At 35.4% G+C, this 23,195-nt stretch overlaps 4 protein-coding genes and 1 pseudogene across 5 annotated transcripts; 1 reads left to right on the top strand and 4 right to left on the bottom strand.

Moving 5' to 3' along the window:
- Positions 1-2,002: 2,002 nt before the first annotated feature.
- On the bottom strand, positions 2,003-3,310 carry LOC125209414 (uncharacterized). The gene is made up of 3 exons (XM_089066417.1): positions 3,269-3,310; positions 2,621-3,065; positions 2,003-2,172 (listed from the first exon to the last, which is right to left on the bottom strand). Exons 1-3 carry the CDS (start codon positions 3,308-3,310, stop codon positions 2,003-2,005), a joined length of 657 nt encoding a protein of 218 aa, XP_088922543.1.
- A 2,318-nt stretch (positions 3,311-5,628) lies between these two features.
- On the bottom strand, positions 5,629-7,719 carry LOC125210699 (uncharacterized). 2 transcript variants are annotated; one of them, XM_048110271.2, is made up of 10 exons: positions 7,599-7,719; positions 7,183-7,414; positions 7,061-7,108; positions 6,924-6,983; positions 6,770-6,853; positions 6,592-6,696; positions 6,300-6,508; positions 6,096-6,213; positions 5,915-6,027; positions 5,629-5,834 (listed from the first exon to the last, which is right to left on the bottom strand). In XM_048110271.2, exons 2-10 carry the CDS (start codon positions 7,384-7,386, stop codon positions 5,807-5,809), a joined length of 969 nt encoding a protein of 322 aa, XP_047966228.1. In that variant the 5' UTR covers positions 7,387-7,414; positions 7,599-7,719; the 3' UTR covers positions 5,629-5,806. The 2 variants fall into 2 exon arrangements, with proteins under 2 accessions (XP_047966228.1, XP_088922408.1); XM_089066282.1 differs by lacking the exon at positions 7,599-7,719 and having other exon boundaries at positions 7,183-7,517.
- A 576-nt stretch (positions 7,720-8,295) lies between these two features.
- Positions 8,296-10,662, bottom strand: IBR1 (indole-3-butyric acid response 1). The gene is made up of 6 exons (XM_048111304.2): positions 10,397-10,662; positions 10,121-10,237; positions 9,286-9,420; positions 9,061-9,186; positions 8,704-8,805; positions 8,296-8,627 (listed from the first exon to the last, which is right to left on the bottom strand). Exons 1-6 carry the CDS (start codon positions 10,526-10,528, stop codon positions 8,478-8,480), a joined length of 762 nt encoding a protein of 253 aa, XP_047967261.1. The 5' UTR covers positions 10,529-10,662; the 3' UTR covers positions 8,296-8,477.
- A 2,115-nt stretch (positions 10,663-12,777) lies between these two features.
- LOC125212540 (acyl-CoA--sterol O-acyltransferase 1 pseudogene) lies at positions 12,778-13,949 on the bottom strand (annotated as a pseudogene).
- A 5,082-nt stretch (positions 13,950-19,031) lies between these two features.
- Positions 19,032-21,505, top strand: LOC125210198 (uncharacterized). Its single transcript, XM_089067907.1, has 2 exons — positions 19,032-19,709; positions 20,627-21,505. Exons 1-2 carry the CDS (start codon positions 19,125-19,127, stop codon positions 21,329-21,331), a joined length of 1,290 nt encoding a protein of 429 aa, XP_088924033.1. The 5' UTR covers positions 19,032-19,124; the 3' UTR covers positions 21,332-21,505.
- The last annotated feature ends 1,690 nt before the right edge of the window (positions 21,506-23,195 follow it).

Below are 23,195 nucleotides of genomic sequence, written 5' to 3'. Positions count from 1 at the left end.
GCAAATTGCTGACTCCTAATGGGATTTCATAAAATTTTTCCAAATCCGATTTTCACTAAAATCGACAAAATATCCGAATTTTGATGTTCCCAAGATCGTAAGCGACGAACATAAACACATCCAAAAGCAACATCAAAACAACCAAAAAATCCATAAAACACAAACTCTAAACTTTATGAATTCACATAGCAAATAAGAACATAAATCTTAATCACCCCTTATGAGATTTGCAGTTTACAAGTTACAGACACTTTTGACCAAACATCCGTAAGCAGAATTTTTTAATTTCTCAGTTCATCCAAGGCGATATGTATACGTGGATATAACAACAAAGAACTGAAATATCCTTCCTAAACCAAAAGACTAGATTTACGCATACATGAACTTAACCATGAATCTGAACATGTAATTCCTAATTCTCAACCAAGACCACCAAAATTTGCAAATTCTCAACATAAACTGAAGTACGTAGCACACAAGTAATAACCAATTCGTAAACCAAATTAGACTTACCTTACGCCGTGTACATGAATTGAAATATCAATTCCTAAACCAAAGAAGTCAATTATGCAAAACATGTTTATACAACAAGGTCAATCATGCAATCTCGGTAAGTGTGCATAAACATTCATAATTAGAACTCTTCAAAATATGAATTGAAATAATAAGAATCAATTCTAGTACACCAAAAACAGATTCCACAACCACCGAAACATTGATTCAAAATATTATAAACAATTCCTTTTGTTTATAAACAAGTAATTTAAACGGCGGCTATAAATATACTTTAAGAATAAAACCGAAAACTAATTCCTTGAATTTCAAAATACTGAAATACGATCAAATTATAAACCTAATATCCTTTTCCCAATTCTCAGAGAATCATCAATAGAGTGGCTCTGATACCACTTGTTGGAATAATTGAATGAACAATTATATAAAGCTCTCTATGATGATTAACCGAGAACGACGGAGAAGGAGCATAAACCGTAGAGCGGAAGCGTACCTTGATTCATAATGAATTGAACAGCGGAATTGCTTTGCAGCGGCTATGGATCTTCCAAACGATCAGAGACATTCTTTGCAATAGTCTGCCGAGAGAATACAGAGATATTGAATGTTCTTCTGACGTCTGGGGACCATAACCCTAGCTTATATTTATATTAAATATAAACCCCTTTATTTTCTATTCGGTCCCTCATCAAATAGAAAATCACTTTATGGTATCTACACTTATTTCCGTAACAATTAAATACACTTTAGCCCAAACTTTAATCTTTATTGGATCACTTTAATTGGACAACTGAAAGATAGCCATACACATTAAATTAGTCATGTGGAAGCCCAAATACTCGTTCAGTTCAATTTGTTGGAAGTATGCTACTACATGGAATATTTCAGTCTTATATTTTGAACGGGATTATTTGGTACGTTCAATTAAATATTATTGGTTATGCGGATTTTGAGTCTCACATGGAGATATCATTGACAAATTAGCACTTAAATGTTGTTTGGGCTTAGCCCAATCTAATTGATCTCTTGAATACGTATTTTTAAATTATTAAATCTTCTTGCTTTAGTTAAAGTTTTCAAATATAATGATCTCTGATTAATTAATTTAGTCAGAGGGCTTAATTAAGATCTAAAGTAATTAATCCACTGATTAAATCATTCTAAGCAATTGATCCCTGATTAATTCGTCCTAAACTTCTTAAAGCATCTACAATAGGGACAGATGTCACTGTGGACAAGTCCACGGACATCCTAAAAATACCTCCTGCCACGTCATAAGGACATCTCACTGCATAATAGCAGACATCCCAAGGACATCCCGGCGGACAAGAACAATAATGAAAATTCACAAATATGTAATTTACGGAATCGGAATTAAAATTTCTATACGAATACGGGGAAAATGCAACTATTTTATTTCCAATAATAAAAAACATACATAATTAAATAATACCTTCTTCAACGTGTACTCCTCCACGCCCATAACTCTTCAATTATATCTTTCTAGAGTCGAATATGAGCTTCTTTTTGTCGAAAGATCGGCAAATGCACGGACCCGATCGGCGTCTCCATAAGGTATCCTCATTCGTACATTGGCGATGGCCATGTCATGGCTTGGACCAAGAACATCAATATCTTCATTGGCCCAATCAGTCAGTTCTGGACTCATCTTCGACAATCATGTTGTGCATGATAGTACATGCGTACATGACATCAGCAATGCAGTCAGGATACCACAAGCGTGTTGGACCATTCAATGCCGCCCATCGAGCCTGTAGCACACCAAATGCCGGCTCCACATCCTTGCGCGTCTCCTCTTGACGTTGTGCAAAGTAGATCTTCTTTTCGTCTATTGGGCATCTGATCGTCTTCACAAAGACGGGCCACCTAGGGTATATCCCATCCGCCAAATAGTAACCCATATCGTGCTGGTTGCCGTTGGCGACAAAACTGATGGTCGGACCAACGCCCTTGCACTGCTTGTTGAAAAGGGGCGACGAATGGAGGACGTTGATGTCGTTGTTCGACCCGGCTACCCCAAAATACGCATGCCAAATCCATAGTCGGTAATCAGCTATGGCTTCGAGGATCATCGTGGGATTCTTGCCTTTGAAGCCGGTCGTGCACTGCCCTTTCCAAGCGGTGAGGCAGTTCTTCCATTCCCAGTGCATACAATCTATGCTACCCAACATCTCTGGCCCGTGCTGATTCCCGTGCATATCCATCAGAGTCTGGTAGTCTTCGGGGGTAGGCTTTCGAAGATACCTCTCACTGAATATCTCAATGACGCCCTGACAAAAATACTTGAGACATTGGCGGGCAGTCGTCTCGCTGATGTGGAGGTACTCGTCGAACATGTCGGTCGCGTCTCCATAGGCCAACTGCCTGATTGCGGCAGTGCACTTCTGTATAGGCGTGTGACCAGGTCTACCACTCACATCCTCCCTGAACCTGAAATACTTGTACTGACGCTCTAAAGCGTTCACGATACGCATAAATAGATTCTGATACATCCTAAAACGCTGCTTGAAAATTTTGTCCCCAAACCGCAGCTGCTCAGTGAAATAGTCGTCAAACAACCGTTGGTGATCAGTGACGTGGTCCCGGAGTACTACAGTTCGATGATGGATGGGGCGAGGTACCGCCGGCTGCTGCAACCACTCTTGTATCAAGTGATTTATCTCGGCAGACGTATAAGCCCTCAACTCTTCATTAATTCGCCGCCTTATGTGATTAGCATTCCCACCACTACCACCTGACCACTGCTACCCGCACCACTACCACTACCACTAGCCATTTTGGATCTACCGATCAAATGAGAAACATAGAGAGAAAGAAGAGTAACTCGTTAATACAAGTGGTGCAAATGAAATGAAGTTCAACGAGCAGTAGATATAGAGTTTTGAAAAAAAAAATCAAAAAATGTTGACGTCTGTCGAGTCACCACAATAGCGGACGACACAGCAGACGTTAGCTCACACCCGCGGACGACCTCTCATCCGTCATTTGAAATTAGACATTTTTTTGAAATTAGACTTTTTTGTATTAAGATCTATTATTATTCTTTAACCATAATTCATTCAATTTAAAATAATAATATCTACAGTACTTTATTACTCCCTCCGTCCACAAAAGAAGTCGCACTTATGTGACGGCACGGGATTTTAGGAGGTTTTGTTTTGTGTGTTAAATGGAGAGAGAAAATATAATTTTTATATTCATGTGAGAGAGAATTTTTTTCAAAAAGGAAAATGTGACATCTTTTGTGGGACAAACTAAAATGGAAAGTGTGACATCTTTTGTGGGACGGATGGAGTATTATTTTTTATAATCAAAATATTGTTATATACTTTCCAGTCGTGCTATAAGCGAACAACTTCTTTTCTTGGGGGATTTGGGGATTTAAGAAATGATATTTATTGAGTTAAGTGGAGAAAACAATGTAAGTGAGATAAATAGAGAATATAAAGAGTAAATAAAGTAAGAGAGTAAAATATTATTTTTTTACTAAATAAAAATCAATCATTTGATATGTCAAAACGGAAAGTTGAAACTTGAGATGAAACAAAGGGCGTATATAATTCGTGTGTAGCACGGGTGGCAACTATTCCCTCCATCCTCTATTAAATGTATCATTTTTCCTTTTTTCGTCTGTCCGACAAAAAATGTCTCATTTCACTGTTACTATATTTGATAAGTGCACCCTAAATTCTACCAACTCATTCCACTCACATTTTATTATAAAACTTATATATAAAAGTAGGTCAAACAATTTCTTAAAACTCGTGTCGGTCAAATATGAGACATTTAATCACGGACGGAGGGAGTAGTATATAGTACTCCATCCGTCCCATAAAAATATGTTGCACTTTCCATTTTCGTTCATCCCATAAAAACAGTCAGTTTATGTGATTTCTTTATTTGTAAAAAAGAACTATTATAGCTAATACGGAAAAAGTTAAAACAAAACTAAAAAAATAAAGCAAACTAACATTAAGAAAAATCTTAAATATGAACTAACATCACTCAAACGAGAATGATCATTAAAATATGATTTAAAAGTGTTTAGTTCCTTTCACTTTCACTCCACACGACTCTCTCTCACGGCCTCTGACTCGCATCTTCGGGAAGGACGAAAATGAAAATAAGTGACAAATTTTCAGGGCCGGGGGAGTACTTACTAAACTTATCACTTAATCATATCTTTTATAAATAAATTTACTATATATTTTTGACGAATTTTCTAAATGTAATTTGACCTTCAATTTATCACTTAATTTCATGCACGAAAAGTTCATTTTTCAACTTTTTATAGTTAAAGAATTTTAAAATATTTTTGAGATATGGATACTCGTAAAATTAATGTCACAGTCAATAAACACTAGTGATACTTAAATATTGATATATTGTACTATTTTATTTTAAAAATTATATTAAAATATTTTATAATTTTGATAAACTATTAATAAATTGACGGAATTGCTCTTCATGACATTGAGGGTATTTCCATCCGGAATAACTTGGATATAGTAAAAAATTAATTCGATTGATATTAACTTATAGGTGAAGGACCTCAAATAATATTTTCAGAGTTCATGGACCTAAAATGATAGTTTGACAAAGTTAGCAGATCATAAAAAATGTTCCCTCTTTATAAATTGTACAGGTTGAGCGTGATGGCTAAGGAGGTGTTGATAAATGCTATATCTAAACTCTCGGCAGTGCATGTCTTCATACATGGCACCATATGACTATCCTTTCTTTTTTCGTCCGTCTCGTAAAAATAGTTCATTTCTATTCATATAAGTTCTCCCCAACTCATTATGTACATCAATTTACAACTTATATCAATAGGGTCCACCATTAAACACTAGTAATAATGTGAGTTTCATTATCCACTAACATTTTCTTTAACTCCGTACCCTTCCTCCTCTTCTCTCTTACTTTGCTAATGATGTACACTAATTCTCGTGTCGTCCCAAATGTCCCTATATTTTTATGGGATTAAGGAAGTACTTAAATTTTACTTTTACAACATTATACTAATATAATAATTAATTTATAATTCTATGTATGAAGCAAATGCGCAAATATTTTTTCTTTCTCTTGCTCGTCTGAAAAAAGTCTAGAGTATCAAACTTTAATTTTTGTTGTGAAACAATCCAGAGTTGAAGAAGTCATGGCTACATATGTAGTTCAACACAAGATGACATTTTGGCGATTGATCCAAATGAGAGAAGTCGCCTTCATTTTCTGATGATGCAAATTAAGGAATTGCTCGACTTGTAATATCTTACATCTTCTTGACCCTGTCCCTGCGCCTGTTAATAAAGGAGTAGTGGAAAATAATTAAAGCATTTGCCTCTCAATTGATATTAAGACAGTTACAAACAGAATGTACCTTTTGACGTTAATGTGTATGGCATCCAAGATTATGACTAGTATTCCTCCAATAAAACCAAGTACACTCCCTACCGTTATTGGCTGTTCTGGAATGCTAAGAAGTTGCTCAACCTGAAAAATTCAATCTTAAGTTACATTCTTATATTTGATATTTTGTGTATTTGGAATGAGCTGTTTACGTCGATAGGGTGTTTCCGATTCCAGTATTTTTTGATTCCTAGTACGTGGCCCATTCCAACGACAGCTACAACGGATTCATGCTGGACTGCGACTTCTAGTAGCTTTGTTGACATATATCTATTTACAAAAATGAAAACAATCAAATGACCAGAAATAACAATTGGTGAATTAAATGAATTAGAAAGTTAATTGAGATCATGAACTGATCACGCTCATCTACGAAAGTCTCGGCCGCGATAGGATCCTGCTTGGCATACTCCTCGTTGACTCGATCCAATGTGCCTGCATGAACGGATCTACATAAAGGAACATTCCACTTTTCAAAGACACACCAATCTTTTGGCAAACTTATCTCTTTTTGAATCAACAAATGCACGAGAGACGTCTTGCCTATATATCTCATCGTTGTAACCTACCAAAAACAACTAATGTGAACGGTTTTATGGGGAGCAAAAAATTGGGGTTGTGGCTTGATAAAGAGATAAAAGCTCACACCGGATCTGGTCGATCACCAAGTATAACCTTGGCTCCATATTTCAGTGCTTCCGCATTTGCCAAGTAAGACTCTCCAATGTTTATTCCATCCCATGATTCAGCACACTAGTAAAAATTAAGGGACCAATTCAAAAAGATTTTTCTCTATACTAACTTAATTAACATGATTAAACCATACCTTTCTAACATACCACTCGAAAAGAATAAACGAAGCAGTCATATTCATCCTCCACATATCCACCATTTCTCGAATGGTTGGTACCTGCAACACTAAAGGAAGCATTATTGATTGACCGAGTAACTCTTCACAAAAAGAAATCAAATACATTTACCTTCTTAGGTTGACCCGTTATAATAGATTTGCGATAGTCGCACAACTCCAAGAAAACAACCTGCACTAGATGCATAATCATAACATTGCTCTATTAATATTGGAGAGAATGCAAATAATATATCACTTAGAAAGTACCTCTGGCTTGAAGAATTTCACTGCAGCCTGAGCTAATCTCGCAGATTCCTGAAGATGAAGAACAATTAAATTTAGCTATATATTATAATACGATAAAAATACTACTGTATTAAATTAATTACCAGAGAAGTGTGATTAGTTCCAACCAAATAGACATTGCAGATGCCGCTAGGCGCAGGCGACTTGCACGTGAGCTCCACCACACCTCCCGTGAGCTCCTGCGGCATCCACTTCCTCCTTCTACGTTCATAACCGACTCTCGAGGAGTGACTCAGCCGCTGCTGACAAGGTGTGGTGATTTGGTAGAGACTCTTTGCTCTGTACATCTCTGGCTACTTCCGTTTTTTTTGTCTTCTGCTACAATAACTACCCTATAAATTAGGTTTCTTCCTCCTACTTTTTATAATATTGTTACCGTCGACGGGTCTCATTCCGTCGATAAATATTTAACATTAAAAATAAAGAAATATAATGGATAACAATATTTATTCAGCTTAAGAATAAAATACAAGGATATATAACAAAGGGATAATATTACCAATGGCGTTTTTGTCGATCACCGAGGGATTTCCATCCGTCGGTAATTCCTTCGGTAAACTAGCGAATTTTTGTAGTGAAGATGTGTTAAGTTTGATGAACTAGGTAAGATTGAGACATATCAATATTGTTCAATTAGGTATGTCATGAGTTTTGAATGAGTTTAATGTATAGCAACCAATCAATATTGTTCAATTAGGTATGACCGTAAGCCATGAGTTTTGAATGAATTTAATGTATGGCAACCAAAACACTCCTAAATGTTGACACTCCTAATTTGGTGCATATAACTTGATTATTATAAGAAACAAAAAGGTCTGTTTATTTCATTCTGTGCAAGGAAAGAAATTCATAAATGTATCCTTAATTTGATCGACTTTTTAAACAAAAAAAAATACTAACAGTTTAAAAGAATATAGAAACCTGGGATCTGAAAATGAGTTTCAAATTTATACGCTAACTAGTTATTAAAATGCAAATAGATTAAATAAACTAAACTAATAAAAATAATAGGAACTCCAAGTAACGATAACCCTTTGAAAAATATCGGGACTTATCGTAACGAAAAAAATACTAAAAACAAATGAAAAATACTCAATTCCATAAATTCATGCAAGAGTTTAGTGTTCTGGGCTAACAAACAAACCAAACATATCCTAAGCATCGATTAACCTATTTTTAAATATGTACTAACAGACTGGTTACGAATTTTGCATTGATAGTCTCAGTCCAGTGAATTGCAAACAAAGTAAAATACAAAGCAACGTAACTTTTTAGTCTGTTTTGGAGTGTCTAATACAAATCAAACACAAATGCTGAGCTCTATTTTTTAGCTACACGGCCCTTTTATTCAGATTTTTACAACTTATCATAACAAAAATTAGAGTCTGGAAGGCGTTCCCCCTGCAACTATTATTGTTTCTCCGGTCACATAAGCAGCATCGTCAGAAGCCAAATAAGCTGCGGCAGCAGCCATATCTTGTGTAGTTCCAAGTCGATTCAGCAACGTCTTCTCCTCGAGGCTTTTCCTCTGTAAACATAACGACAGTAACATGTGAATCCAGAGGATTCAGATTTGAAGGTTAATGTTTTGAAGGATTACTTACCATCTCTTCATTTTTTGTAAGGAATGATGCAAAGTGGGTTGGAACGAAACCAGGAGCAACACAGTTAACGCGAGTATCTGGTGCCATCTCAGCCGCAAGTGCCTAAGAAAGGCGGAGAAACTCATGAATTTTATATGAAGAATGCAAGGATGCAATCTCTTTGATTGGAAACATAGTTTCAATATTTTCCACTCTTTTCACTCTACTTCATACTAATATTTTCATGGGTATTGTATTGATGTGAGAAAAAAAATCCATCTTTTCATATCCCTCATTTTCTTATGAGAAATTTGCAAAACAATGATATCACAACACATCCTAAGTAGTAGAAAATATTTCAAATGATACAATATGTACCTTTGTGAGTCCGAGTAGGGCTGTTTTGGTGACACCGTACATCGCCAAGCCTTTGGGTGGATGGAATCCGGCAATAGATGATATGAATACAACTGAAGAGCCTTTATTCAAGTGAGGAGCTGCTTCCTGGGATAGTGAAATACACACCATTAGCGAACAAAAACAAAGATGTTTACTGACAGTAAATGTTAAATGGGACTCATAGTTCATATTGAACTGACATACCTGTAGCAGAAGAATTGAGGTTTTAACATTGATCTCCCACAATTTGTCAAGCACTGATTCTTTAGTTTCCAGAATGCCGTCGACAGAAGGGTTTGCAGCAGCATTGCACACAACGACATCTAATTTTCCATATTTCTGTAAATCAAGAAGAGTTTCAGCTCCAATGAGTAGATATGGTATGAATCAGAGAAATACAAATTCCAAACACCAAAAGTGGCACTAACTTCGAGCATGCTATTCAAAATCTAATTATGTGAGATACATTGGGGGAGAAAATTAGAAAAAGACACAAGAATGCAGCTTGCAAAGATTAAAGGCTAGTTCAAAATTTCCTTCGCAGGCGTTAGATTCAAACTCTAATGATAAATAGAATACTTTACACCCCTGAATACTCAATTCCTACAAACAATCTCTAACAATTCAGTTCGTTTTCAATCGAAAACTCGGTAGAAAGAAGATATATAAAACACCTTTCTAGAGGCCATCAAGCAAACTATCAACAATCATGAATCAAAAGCTTTGCCATTTTATTAACATAGAATTAGAAGTAGAACGATTTACTTGAGCATATGACGAAAATTATAATTTTTGTAAGTCAATTCGCCACGCTTTAAACGAACACAAAAACCTCATCATATTTCAGCATCTCATAGACAACCAAAGAGCCAAATTGATCACATACAAAACCAAATTTCCTATCAAATAGTATGATTCAAAAGTTAATAGCCAACGTTTGAAACAAACACATCTTCGTATCCCCAATACAGTTGTAAATAGTCAATACCACAAATGCTTGAACCTAAACTTAGATTATAGGATTAAATCATAAAATCACCTCGATTGTGTTCTTGATCAGATCCTTCCTATGCTGTTCATTTGAAACATGGCACACCAAACCAGTCACTTCAATTCCCCGATCCTTGAGCTTTTTCACTGCTTCATCAACATTTTTCTGCAAACAAAATCACAAATTGTATCACCAAAACAATTGAACTATAGAAATGATAAAATAAAGCTGAATCAAACCTAAATTCAATACCAATTACACAGAGATATAGAAATATGCTGATCGCAATTCATTCACTAAAAAAAATAGAAATTGAAAGCGTACCTGGCGGCGGGAGGAGATGACGATGGCGGCGCCTTCTAATCCAAGGCGCTCAGCTATGCCGAAGCCGATTCCCTGAGTTGAAGCAGTGACTATGGCCACTTTGCCGTCAAATCTTTTCCCGAATTTCTCCATTGTTTTCGGTTTCTACAAATGTACGAACTGAGTCAACGCTGCGACAGACTTGATTTTTGTACAAAACGAGGGATTCGGAATTCGGCTAAGAGATTGGAGATGATTACAAGAAATGATTGCCGGCAATGGAGAAGGTGGGCCCGGTTCAGGGTAAAGCTGAGTGCGTGAACCCGGTTCAAATAAAAGCCCAACCTATAGGAAGGCCTACTAGATTACTAGACTAGCCCAGATCTATTCGATGCCCATGCCATTTCAAAAGCCCACCTTTTAGTACCAAACTACAATTGCTAGATGCAAAGGACGTACTAAATACTAATAGTAAGAGTTTCATTTTTCAATTTTGGTTGAATAGGAAAGGAAAGAAAAAGCAAAAGAATTTACTCCTGTTAACTCTTTCTTTGGAGATGTCCTCGTCAAGATTTTGCATTTGGGGAGAAGAGGTTTAATTTTAGTAGTTTGGCCTCTATTTTTTATAACTCTTAAAAATTACACAATATATGCAACATTACAATTGTCATTAGACAAAGAAACGTGTATTCCGATGGCCATGGCAATATTCCGAACGTCGGCAATTTTTTGCGATAATATTATATTCCCAAGATTAAGGTGATGTATACAGTATACCAAACATAATTAGTTAGATGATGGAACATTTTTGAGAATCCTCTAACTTTTTAACTCTTTAATGTAAAAATAGTAAGTATAAACATGTTCGTATTTTCGACTACAACAGACGATTGATATTGTCCGTTTTGTGTTAAGCCCGCACAGATTTGTATTTGGGTTACTCCTAAAATGCCTCAAACTGATTGAGGTTGGACAGAAATTATACACACCTTGCAACTTCCCTCAGACTTCCAATGTGGGATGGGTTTGTACTCAACAAACCAGATGATCACATCACGAACAAACAGACGTAGTAGACACATCGAGACATTACAGGCCCAACTCGAACTTGAGTCATCCTGGTCCCCACTCAACCTGGCTCTTATACTTGTTCGGATTGTTGACTTCAACAAGATATTACGGCCCCGACTCGAACTTGAGTAATCCTGGGTCCCACTCGACCTGACTCTGATACTACTTGTTGAGATTGTCGATTGCAACAGACGTTTGATATGGTTCGCTTTTTGGTCAAACCCGCACGAATTTGTATTTTGGTCACTTCTAAAAGTCCCCAAATTGATTGGGGTTGGACAAAAATTATATACTATATACCTTCCAACTTCTCTCAGACACCCGATGTGGGATGAGTTTGTACTCAACATAACACGATATTAACTACTCCCTTTGTGCTCGGTCCATGAAAAATAGTACTCTCATTTTACTATTTTGGTATATCCATGAAAATTTGTCTTATTTTAAAAATGAAAACTTTCAATTATATTTTATTCACTTTTTTTATTTTCTTTTAATTTTTTTTCTTTTATGTCCTATTTTATCTATTTTTTCTCTTACCTTTTTTATTTTATTAATTTTTTTATAATCTGTTTTATGCACAAATATGAGTATTTTTTGTGAACCGATGAAATAATAATTTATGGTGGATTTTGATGGACTAACTACTAGCCTACTAGTCATGAATAGCCATTGTATTCAACCAAGAATCAAAAGGGACAAGAGATAAGATATTCTGAAACACAAACATAATGCCATCATTATCATATTCTCATCATTTACCAAATGATCACAACCTCGAAATTTCAAGAGAAGAACAAGAAATATCACCGACCCGATGATTCCTACCAAACTCTATAGATTGCCATAAAACGAACAAGGTAAATCCTAAAAGAATACGAGTCATGCCAAGCTGGAAGAAATATATAGTAGTACAGTAGTACTACTTAGTATTTCATTTTGAAAATATAAACTTTTGAAATCGCACAGTCAAATGAATAGTTGATAGAATAAAAGATAAAAAGAAAAAGTTATTAAAGTTTCCATACTTATTAGAGAAAAAATAGTTTCTTAAAATTAAAAAGTTCAAAATTTTAAATGACAAACTAAAAATAAAATAGTATTCCACCTCGCTTAGCGTGGACGGAGGGAGTATAATGGATTGCCAATCCTATGCACTTTAGAGTTTTGAATGCAATAGTAAAAAACAAAGACACATAATCGACTATTGGGAAAAAGTTACGCTTCCAAATTTCAAATTTTAGCCACCAATGTAAATTCAAATTCACGATCATAAATTCATTGAATCCACCACAATTAATGCCGCTTGTTACCGTTTGCACACGTAAACCGAAACACAAACACATCCATACATCTCATCATTCATCACAACCTTAAATTAACATGAATTTCACAGAAATGGACAAGAAACCTCACTCGGCTCAATAAGCCGACGATTCCTAACAAACTCCATGAACGCAAGCGACTCCCGACAGCTCCTAAGATCCGATTTCGCCCTCAAAAACGGCGGAAAAAACAGCCAAAAACTCGTGTAAATCACATACCCCAACGTTAAAACTCCCGACACAACCCTCGGCAGCCTCAATCTCCCCTCACACATCTTCTTCACCACAATCTCAATTGACAAAGACACCCCATGTAGAAGAAAGAACCCAATCATCTCCCCACTCGGCCTCATTCTCCCAATGTTGTAAAAAATCAGCTCATGCATAAGCCCCGAGACCAAGAACGTGGCCAAAACCGCGGGTATCGCGGCCCATCTCCCTAGCCCGAGCCGGGTTGACACCGACCTCACGGGCCGATAAACCGTGGGGTGTAAAATGTTGGACACCATCAAGTTCCACCGCCTCCCCCAGAAGTCTTGGAGCGAGGTGGCGAGGTAGGGCTCGTTGAAGTGGGGCTCGAGCTCGACCCGGACTAGGGCCTTGACGGCCGCGGCAAAGAGGGAGAGGATCATCTCTAGCACGAGGTACATGTGGAGGGCGTAGCATAGCATGATGATGTGGGGATGGATGTGGGATTTGTAGGCGTATACGCGTATGAGAAGGGCTAGTATTGTTACTTTAACGACGGGGGTTAGGGGGGATTTGTGGGGTTTTTTGGGGGATTGTTGGATTTTGATGGGGAAGCAAGCTAAGGGGAGGAAGAGGGATAAGGGGATTGGGGGGTGGGAGGAGAGGGGGCCTTGGTTGAAGGTGAGGAGGAGGAGTTTGAAGGTGGAGAGCCATGAGATGAAGAAGGAGGTGATGCCGGAAAAGTGGATGGAGGTGAAGTTGAGAGGGAGGAGGAGGAAGAGGATTATGATTGGGAAGATTGCGATGATTCTTGGATTTCCGGTGGGGAAGATTTGGGCTACTTTGTGGATGTAGCAAAGAGAGGCTATTACAATGCTCCAAACTAGAATCAAGTTGTTGATTTCTCCTTCCATCTCCCTCACTAATTTTGTAAAAAAAGAAACTATACTTTTGTCTATAATTTGCTCCACTTATATAGGATAGGGTTACATTTTGTTTGTGTCCACAATTATCTCAAAATGAGTTTCCGACAAATTCGAATCATATCGCAACATTGAATTATAGTTTGCGCGATTGAATAATAATTCAGTGGTCCGGAATACTGAATTTTTATTTAATTATTGTATCAACTTAATTAGTCATATAAGAATCTCGAGAGTCAATTCAATATATTCTCTCTAATTTATGTCAAGTAGGATATGAATTAAAAATTTCAAAAAATTGCAAACTTTTTTATATAAAGTAAAGGGTAAGCTAATTTCCTCTTTATTTTGGACAAAAGGTGAGAATTTGGAACACGAAATAAAATTTGTTGTGATATGTACTTTTGCAGCGTTTTTTGTGCATCACTAGATAATTAAAACTTTTATCTCCTTCCATGACTTTCTCTATCTAGAGAATAGAGAGCAAAGATGTGTCTATAGTGTTCTCCACTTGTTTATAATGTCTTTATGCAACGATTCTAGTGCATCACTAGATATTATTGTTATTACCTTTTCCCTACTCGAATGGGATACTTTACACCACAAGTAATTAATCTCTGATATCTTTTTTGCAAATTATGATGACACGTGTCAGTTTCTAACTTTAGTTTGTTGAATTTAAACGGTATAGCACATTATACAGACCGCAGTCCACAGTGGTTGCTTCTAAGTGAAATTTATAGATCTCATCAATGCTACCTCACTTAGATATCAACTGCCTAACTAAAACTAAACTTCTTTTCTAACAATACTTTTTCAAAAGACAAAAATGAATATCAATGAGTTCAACTTTCTAACTCTCATTTTTATGTTTATATATTATTCAAACATTTTTTATATTCTATTCGTCCCTCGTAATTATACTACTACTCTCCATATTTTTACTAGTACAGAAATTTTTTTAAATATTACTCCTTATGTTCACGATTAAAATTCTTGACTTGACATTCAATTTGTTTGCGATTCGGAGTTCCAGTTCATTTTTACTATAATTAATAAGTAAATTTCATATTCCACCAACTTATTTACTAACTTTTATTAGGAGTATAAAACTAATACAGTATAAAAATGGAATTCATACTTTTCTATATTTTCCACCTACTTTATTTTACGTCTTAAAACTCGTGACAAATTCAATCAAGACTCCTAATCGCAGATGGAGAGAATAGATGGTTATGTGCATGAGTAGCATAAATTTATTATCGTAATTATAAACAGAACAGTTATATAAATCAAACATGATATACTTATTAACAATAATTAAAAAAAAAAAATTGTTACAACTCCAAGATACAACATGAATTTAATAAAGAGTTATTGGTCTTTAAACTTATAAATTTTTTATGAGATCTTATATTTTCTATGAACTTATACTTATTAGTATTAGTTTTAATTTTATAATAGCATATAGTATAAGATTATGGTAAAACCAAAATTGGTGTGTCCAAATTAAATTTTACTATGTGGCAAACGCCAATATACTGGTTAATATTAAATATATTAATCGAAAATCATCAACCTATGTCCAATTTGGCTCTAGTGGTCGGTCTTCTTCTTTTTAGTTCTACCTATTGTCATATTTTAATTAGCCTATAAGTCTGAAAGCCTATGTGTAGAAAAAAGGCCTCCTGTCATATTAGCCTATCTAGGTTAACACAAAGAGACTATCAACAAAATACTCCCTCCGTTCCGTAGTAATGGAGGCAAAACTTTTCGGCACGGAGATTAAGAAAAATTGTGTTAGGTGAGTTAAGTAAAGAAAGAATAAAGTGGAAAATGAAAAAGGTAAAGAGATGAAGAGAGAAAAAAGTAAGAGAGAGTAAAGTAGGTGTGGAAAAATGTGTTGACTTTTACTAGAAAGAGAAATGACTCTATTACTATATAACGGACGGAAATGGAAAACACCCCTTGTAGCAAAAGGTGATGCGGTCACCCTGGCCGCCCCCACACCCCGGCCCGACAGTTTGTGAGGGGGTTCAATCAGGGTACACATCGGCCCGTTAGAGAGGAGGCCTTCAACCCACTGTCCTGACAGGAGCCCATCTCCCAAGGTCTCACACTTGTGCCTGAGAGATGGAAGCTCCCACACGCCAGTAGTGGGATTCGAACCCAGCTTCTTGTAGCAATATCTGCTCCCCCGGAACCAACTGCGCTAAGCCCCTGCGGGCAAAAAAAAAAAAAAAAAAGAACGTCCATATTACTATGGAACAGAGGGAGTACAAATTTCCTCTAGGTCATTTTCATCCATTTTATTAACTTTATTTTACTTTACATTTTATTATTAGAAACTATATAAATAATCTATCATGTTTTAGTAATGAATATGGATAGTAACTTGAAAATCATATTCATAGTATTTTGGACATTTTTTTTGGCCCAAAGTCCTCCCAAATCATGGAGGTCATTTTTAGACTTTTCACACAAACATAAATATTATTACTATATTGTTTCCTAATGTTTGGATACTTGAAATGATATTTCAAATATATATTGTAAATTTATACAAAATGAATAATTCATGCATTAAAATCTGTGCTCAAGTAAAAGTGTATATTATTGTCAGCGGAGGGAGTATTAATTATTTTTAGGTACTAATTTGTGAAGTTTATTAATTTATTTAAAACTGGAAACAAAGTGTATATTAAAATAAATGATGAATTAATATACCAATTGGGGGTGGTCAATATTAAAGTAGACGGTCCCGACTTCTAGAAGCTGAATGCATGTTGTAGCCCATCCATTTCTGTCGATGACATAATTATTATGTTTAAATTTACTAGTATATCTGTCTATTTGATTTATAAAGTGGCTAAACGAGTTTGCAATTAATTAGTTCATCAAAATTGAGGAAAATTGCTAGAATAATTATTATGTTTAATCAATTTTCGTTCAAGTAATTAATTTTAAAATATAATTGATTATATCATAAATTAGATATTTTCTCAGCTATTCACTTATTCCATTATGAAACTTTGGTCATGTTAGGTGCTTTTAAATATTAAAGTAATGCGTATATTTGTAAAAATTAAAGAAGTAGCTTTGACTAGGTTTAGCTTCCGTCTGTCATATCAAGCTTAATTTCCCAAAAATATGAGATCGCAGGACAATTGAGATATATTATTAGGGCATGTTTGATAAGTTAGTAATACCAAGGTAGAAAATTATATATAGACATTTCTAATTGTTTGATATCATAGTTAAGCTTAACTCAAAGCTCAATATAAGATCGGGTCCTATCTAATCTTACCAAAATTATAACATTAACCTTGTTTATGTATCCCACCAATTTGTCAAGTTAAGCCATGTTAATAAATATACAATACAAATTTAGATAATTTCTTTTCTATCAAACAACAACGGAAAAAATCATATCTTTGCATATCTTGACATGAAGCCCGTATTTCTTATCTTGTTTTACATATCTTCTCATATCCCATCTTTTGTATCAAACGAGTCCTTACTAGTATTGTTTATTTTATATATTTGCTGGATTGACCAATCTTGATGGTTTTTACGGCAATTGACCCTAAAACTAATATTAATATTATTTGATACTACTAACTTTGAAATAAAAGAATATATAATTTTAATTTGACATAAATTACACTTCAATTAATAAGATATTACAACCTGGAAATAATATGATATGGGTTTTATACAAAATATGCGTACAAATCAAAGCGCTTATCGGATGGATCGGACCCAGTTCCTTAGTTGAATATGGTGAAATTAAAGCCCATCTATAAAATTAAACTTGTATAGTTTGTAAAGTCACCATATAAAGGTCCAGAAACATATGAAAGGGTTTTACTCATATGAAAGGTTTATTCCATGCCACATGAAAATATTAATCTCTCTCTCTTGTTTAATAATCAATATTTAAATTATCACCGAGTGTTTAGATACTGCAAAGCACAGATTCATCAAATTGATCTATTTTTTTAGGGCATCATTAGGATGGTGGAATGTAGGAGGAAATGATATACTACTATTAATTATTATTATTTTCAACTTTTTTGGTACAATTTTATTTTATGAAAATTGTTATCCTATTTGAAATTATCATTCTTCTATATGGACGACATCTGCCAGTGAATTTTATCATTTTTTCAACACTTGACACATAGTATATGCACATCATCAATTTGGAAAACATATGTATTACAAATTGACAATTGAAATATTTCGCTCATGGAAAAATACGCAATCACACTCCACTGTAATATTCGAGAACACAATTTCACTGTAATATTCGACAAGAACACACTTCATTATATATTGAATTCACTTTATCATGATGGAGTATAAGATCTATTTGTCATTATTACATAGATACATACATAACATTTTTTTATGTAAATTTATTCATGTGCAATATGCGAAAAATTAATTTAAACGAGTTAAAGTTATATGCATTAATTTTATGAAATATTTCAGAAGTTTCAACTCTGATTCAAAATGATGTCACTACTCGAAAATATACATCATTCTACACAAATTACCATAATAATAGGACTTTAACATAACTTTTGTAGGAATCGATTTTTTGTTAAAAGGAAAAATTCTTTATAGTATTCCATTCAAATTATATATGGCATTTATAGTTACCAAGCATATAAATAGAATTCATTAATGTGCTGTAATAATTTATTTCTTTTATATGATTCATATTCATATTTTAACTTCGCAAAGCAATGGTCAAAAAGAAATTGTTCACTTATAGTGGAACGGGGGAGTAACAAATTAAATAACCTTGGATACTATAAACAGGGATGCAACTTGCCAATTAGTTGCTACTTAAGAGTATATGCATTAGTTTTGATTTTTCAACGAGATTTTAGTTTTATTTATGCATATACACTACCAAATTAATTTATCTCTTTCTACATTGGTTAGAAAACTAAAATCTGAGTTACTACCAAGTCCCTATCAATGTGACCACTTAATAGTTAATAGTATAGTACCAAAAACAGGTTACATTTATACTAAAAGTTGACTGACTCTAAGCAAAATAGTATACTCCCTAATTAAGAAGTTGTTTTCATCACACTAACTAGTTAAAACCTATCTAGAGAAGACTTCATGTAGTACATCAAAATCAATTCAGCATAATTCATATCCTCCAATTCCACTTTGTACCTAGCTAGTGTGTGTTGTGTGTGAAAAAAAGGTCATCAAGAAATGGAAGAAACGCTCATTAAATCAGATGAAAAGAAGCTATACGATGCAGCAATAGAAGGCAATGCATCACTATTTCAAAAACTCCTCCAAAAAAATCCATTCCTTCTCAACAAAATCTCATTTTCAAGCACTCACAAATCTCCTCTACACATAGCAACATACGAAAGAAATCTCAACATCGTGCAACAAATCATGGACAAAAGCCCCGAGCTAGCTGAGGAATTAGACTCCCAAAAATCGTCGCCTCTTCACATAGCAGCAGCGAAAGGGTACGTAGAAATTGCCTCGATATTGCTAGCACAGGCCCCAAACATGTGCTGGTCACGTGACTGCCGCGGCATGAACCCTATCCACGTGGCAGCCATGAATGGCCGTGTCGATGTCGTGGAGAGGCTTGTTGAGGAGGATGGTTTTGCTGCTATGGAGAAGCTGGATCGCGGGGAGACGGTGCTGCATCTGTGCGTGAAACATCGTCAGCTTGGGGCGTTGAGGGTTTTGGTGGACAAGTTGGGTGAGTTTGTGTGTGAAGAGGATGATGCTGGAGACACAGTCTTGCATTTGGCTGTTAGATTCAGACAAGTTGAGGTATTTAATTTTAAGACCAAGTCTTTTGCATTGATTGGGCATAGACACATAGGTAGATAGAGTCACCGAGCCAAATGATTAATAATTTTCAGTTTAAGTCTCCGCGTGTGCTTGGTTTTCTTTGCAAGATGTATTTGGTTTTCTATAGAGGGCATCTTGCTCGGGATATGATGATACACCACAAAAAACTTATAAGACATAAAAATTGACGCAATTATTTGCGTTAATTTTTTTTTAAAATAACACCAATTTAGGACGCAAAAGAAAGAGTTCTTGAATTAAAAATAAATTAACTTAATCTTTTATTTTTACGACGTTTCCATTTGCGCCCTCTAATTTTAGTTGGGACACGAACAATAATTACGACGCTTTTTGAAGCGTTGGTGACATATTTAGAAACACAAATTAACATCTTTAATTGTATTAAAAGATGTCTTTAACGGGTTTTTTTCTTGTATTGATTCTTTATTTCTTGTATTGATTCTTTATTGTTGAGTTGTTATTATCTTGTGGCTACACTGTGTACTTCATCTGTCCCTGAAAATTGTCACTTATTTCTATTTTCAATCGTCCCTAAATTTTTCACCTTTCGTCCGTCTGCCTCTTTTCAGTTATTTCCATTTTCAAATCACATACTTTTGTAAAACAACGTTCGGAAAGAAACTATTCACTTATAGTGGGACGAAGGAAGTAGATAATTTCATTTTGTACCACGTGTACTAGGATTAATATGCTAGTATATCCTATGGATATTATATCTGTCTCCAAAATATAGTTCATTTTTGCTATTCTTTTAGTCCCATGTAATTAGTTTATATTTATTTTTAAAAAGCTTTTCACCATATAAAAATATCATTACACCAATAATAATATGTGCTTCACTGTCTATTTTGCATATCTTACATTCTAAATGACAGATGATTCAGTACTTAGTGGAGAACACTATAATCAACAAGAAATCAAAGAATTCGAAAGGGCAAACGCCGCTCAAAATCCTAAAACAGAGCATTTCCAAGTCAGGATCAGAAAAAACAATCCAAAAAATCAAGGAAATCCTCAAATCACGATCCACCAACCAATCCTCCCAATCCCCACCAGTGGAGTGGCTAACCAAGAAGCGCGACTCCATAATGGTGGTGGCGATCCTGATCGCCACCATGGCCTTCCAGGCCGCTGTCAGCCCCGCAGGCGGCGTGTGGCAGGACGACACGCCGCCTCACAGGGCGGGCGAGGCCGTGATGGCCTACAACAACCCCAAGATATACAAGAACTTCATACGCTCCAACACAGTGGCATTCGTGACGTCACTGAGCACCATCCTGTTGTTGATCAGTGGCCTGCCGTTCAAGTACAGGTTCTTCATGTGGGCCCTGATGGCGATCATGTGGGTGTCGGTGACGGCCGTGGGAGTGACGTATGGGGCTTCGATCATGGTGGTGACTCCTGGATTTGACCGGCGGTCGCTCAGCCAAGTGATCAAGACCGGGATTAGTGTTTGGAGTGGTGTGATGGTGGTGTTGCTGGCTGGGAATATTATTCGGCTGCTTCTCCGGTGGCTGAGGCGGGTCGGAGTGGGATTTTGGATGTCGGAGAGATGTTTTCGGAAGTCTGGTGAAGTTTAACGGGGATCAAAGACAAGAGAATTTGAACTTCGAGGATGGTGAACAATTACATTGATCTTGTTTATATTTCGTTTGATCTAATAAGTAAAATTGTCCATTGACTATATCCAATTAAATACTACACTACTTCATTGAGTATCTTCTTGGCGATTTAAGTTTCCTTCAGTTTTTGCTTTTCTTCTTCTTAATTTTTCTTCTTCATTTCTACTTTTTAACCCAAAATAAGTAAATTTAAAAGGGATTCAAAAAGTTGGGTTTTTCCCATTAACTTTAAAATTGGCAATAATATTACGAATTTTATCCTGGGTTTGTTTTTCCCACAAATGATAAAATTCATGTTATTTTAATAGATTGAAGAACAATTTTGGAGGGTGTGCTTCAAGAAAAACTATCTTCAAACATTGAAAAATTTGAAGCTCTCAAAATTGTTGTCGAGAAATTACGAAAAAAAAAATCTGTATCATAATTATTTGTGAGAATTTTTTCATTCATAGAAAAAACAAACCCGAGATAAAGTTCGTTATGTTATTTGTCAATTTTAGAGTTCCTGGGAAAAACTCAATTCTTGAAAAGTTTCATGATATTAGAGACCAATATCTCAATTTAAAATAATTGATTTTAAAAAACTTAAATAGCTAATCAATTGATCACACTCGATCAATATTAGGCTAAGGGGTAGCTAATCTCTATCAAGTAAACATAATTAAAAAAATCAGATTAATAAATAGATGAATCGACAATAAATTATATTATTGATTTTAGTTGTGATGATAAATACTTTTATACTAGTATATTTATATGTAATGTTTAGGGGTAACTGCTTTTAAAGTCATCAACTTTCCATGAATTCCGGTTTTTCCCACGAACTTTAAAAAGTTCGTGTAATGTCACGAACTTTATTGTCGGTTGCTATTTTCCCATGTCAGGTTTTCCGGTCTGATTCAAACTGTCCGTTTCCTATTAAGACAATGTCCAAATTCTTTTATCTTACTATCATTATCTTCGTCTTTGAAATAGCTTCGTGTGGATACCTTATACGCCTCAATCGGAACTCAGATGAAGAAGTTATGGCCATTATGATGGTACAAGGTCGCACAAAGGTCGCAACCTTCATCAAATGGCCATAACTTCTTCATCCGAGTTCCGATTGAGGTGTACAAGGTACCCAACGAAGCTATTTCAAAGATGAAGATAACGATAGTAAGAAAAAAGAATTTAGACATTGTCTTAATAGGAAACGAACCGTTTGTATCAGACCGGAAAACCTGACATGGGAAAATGGCAACCGACAATAAAGTTTGTGACATTACACGAACTTTTTAAAGTTTGTGGGAAAAACCGAAATTCATGGAAAGTTGGTGACTTTAAAAGCAGTTACCCCTAATGTTTAATACTTCCTCCGTCCCAGATAATTCGTCCCAGTTTTCCATTTCGGTCTGTCCTATATAATTTGTCTCATTTCACTTTTACCATTTTTGGTAATGTACCTCATATTCCACTAACTCATTCCTACTCACATTTTATTATAAAAATAATATATAAAGGTAGGACCCACATTCTACTAACTTTTTCAACCCACTTTTCACTATAATTTTTAAAACTCGTGTCCGGTCAAAGTGACCCGAATTATTCGGGACGGAGGGAGTATTATTGAAGGGTTGAAGGGATGTGTGATGTTGTAGATGAGACAGACAGAGATCAAGGAAGGAACTAGGACGACAAGAGGCACAATTGGCACCAATTGATGTTCAATACCAAAAATGGAAAACGGCAGGCAGAGTAATACCCGCTTTTATTATTACCTTTTTATGTTAAGATTTTTGTTTTATGAACGAACGAGTGATAGACCTCGAGTAAAATACCG

The sequence above is a fragment of the Salvia hispanica genome, chromosome 3 (genome assembly GCF_029641045.1).
Source record: "Salvia hispanica isolate PSC_SH4W2 chromosome 3, Shi_PSC_v1, whole genome shotgun sequence".
Lineage (NCBI taxonomy): Eukaryota > Viridiplantae > Streptophyta > Magnoliopsida > Lamiales > Lamiaceae > Salvia > Salvia hispanica.
This window is presented reverse-complemented; position numbering and strand designations above follow the sequence as displayed.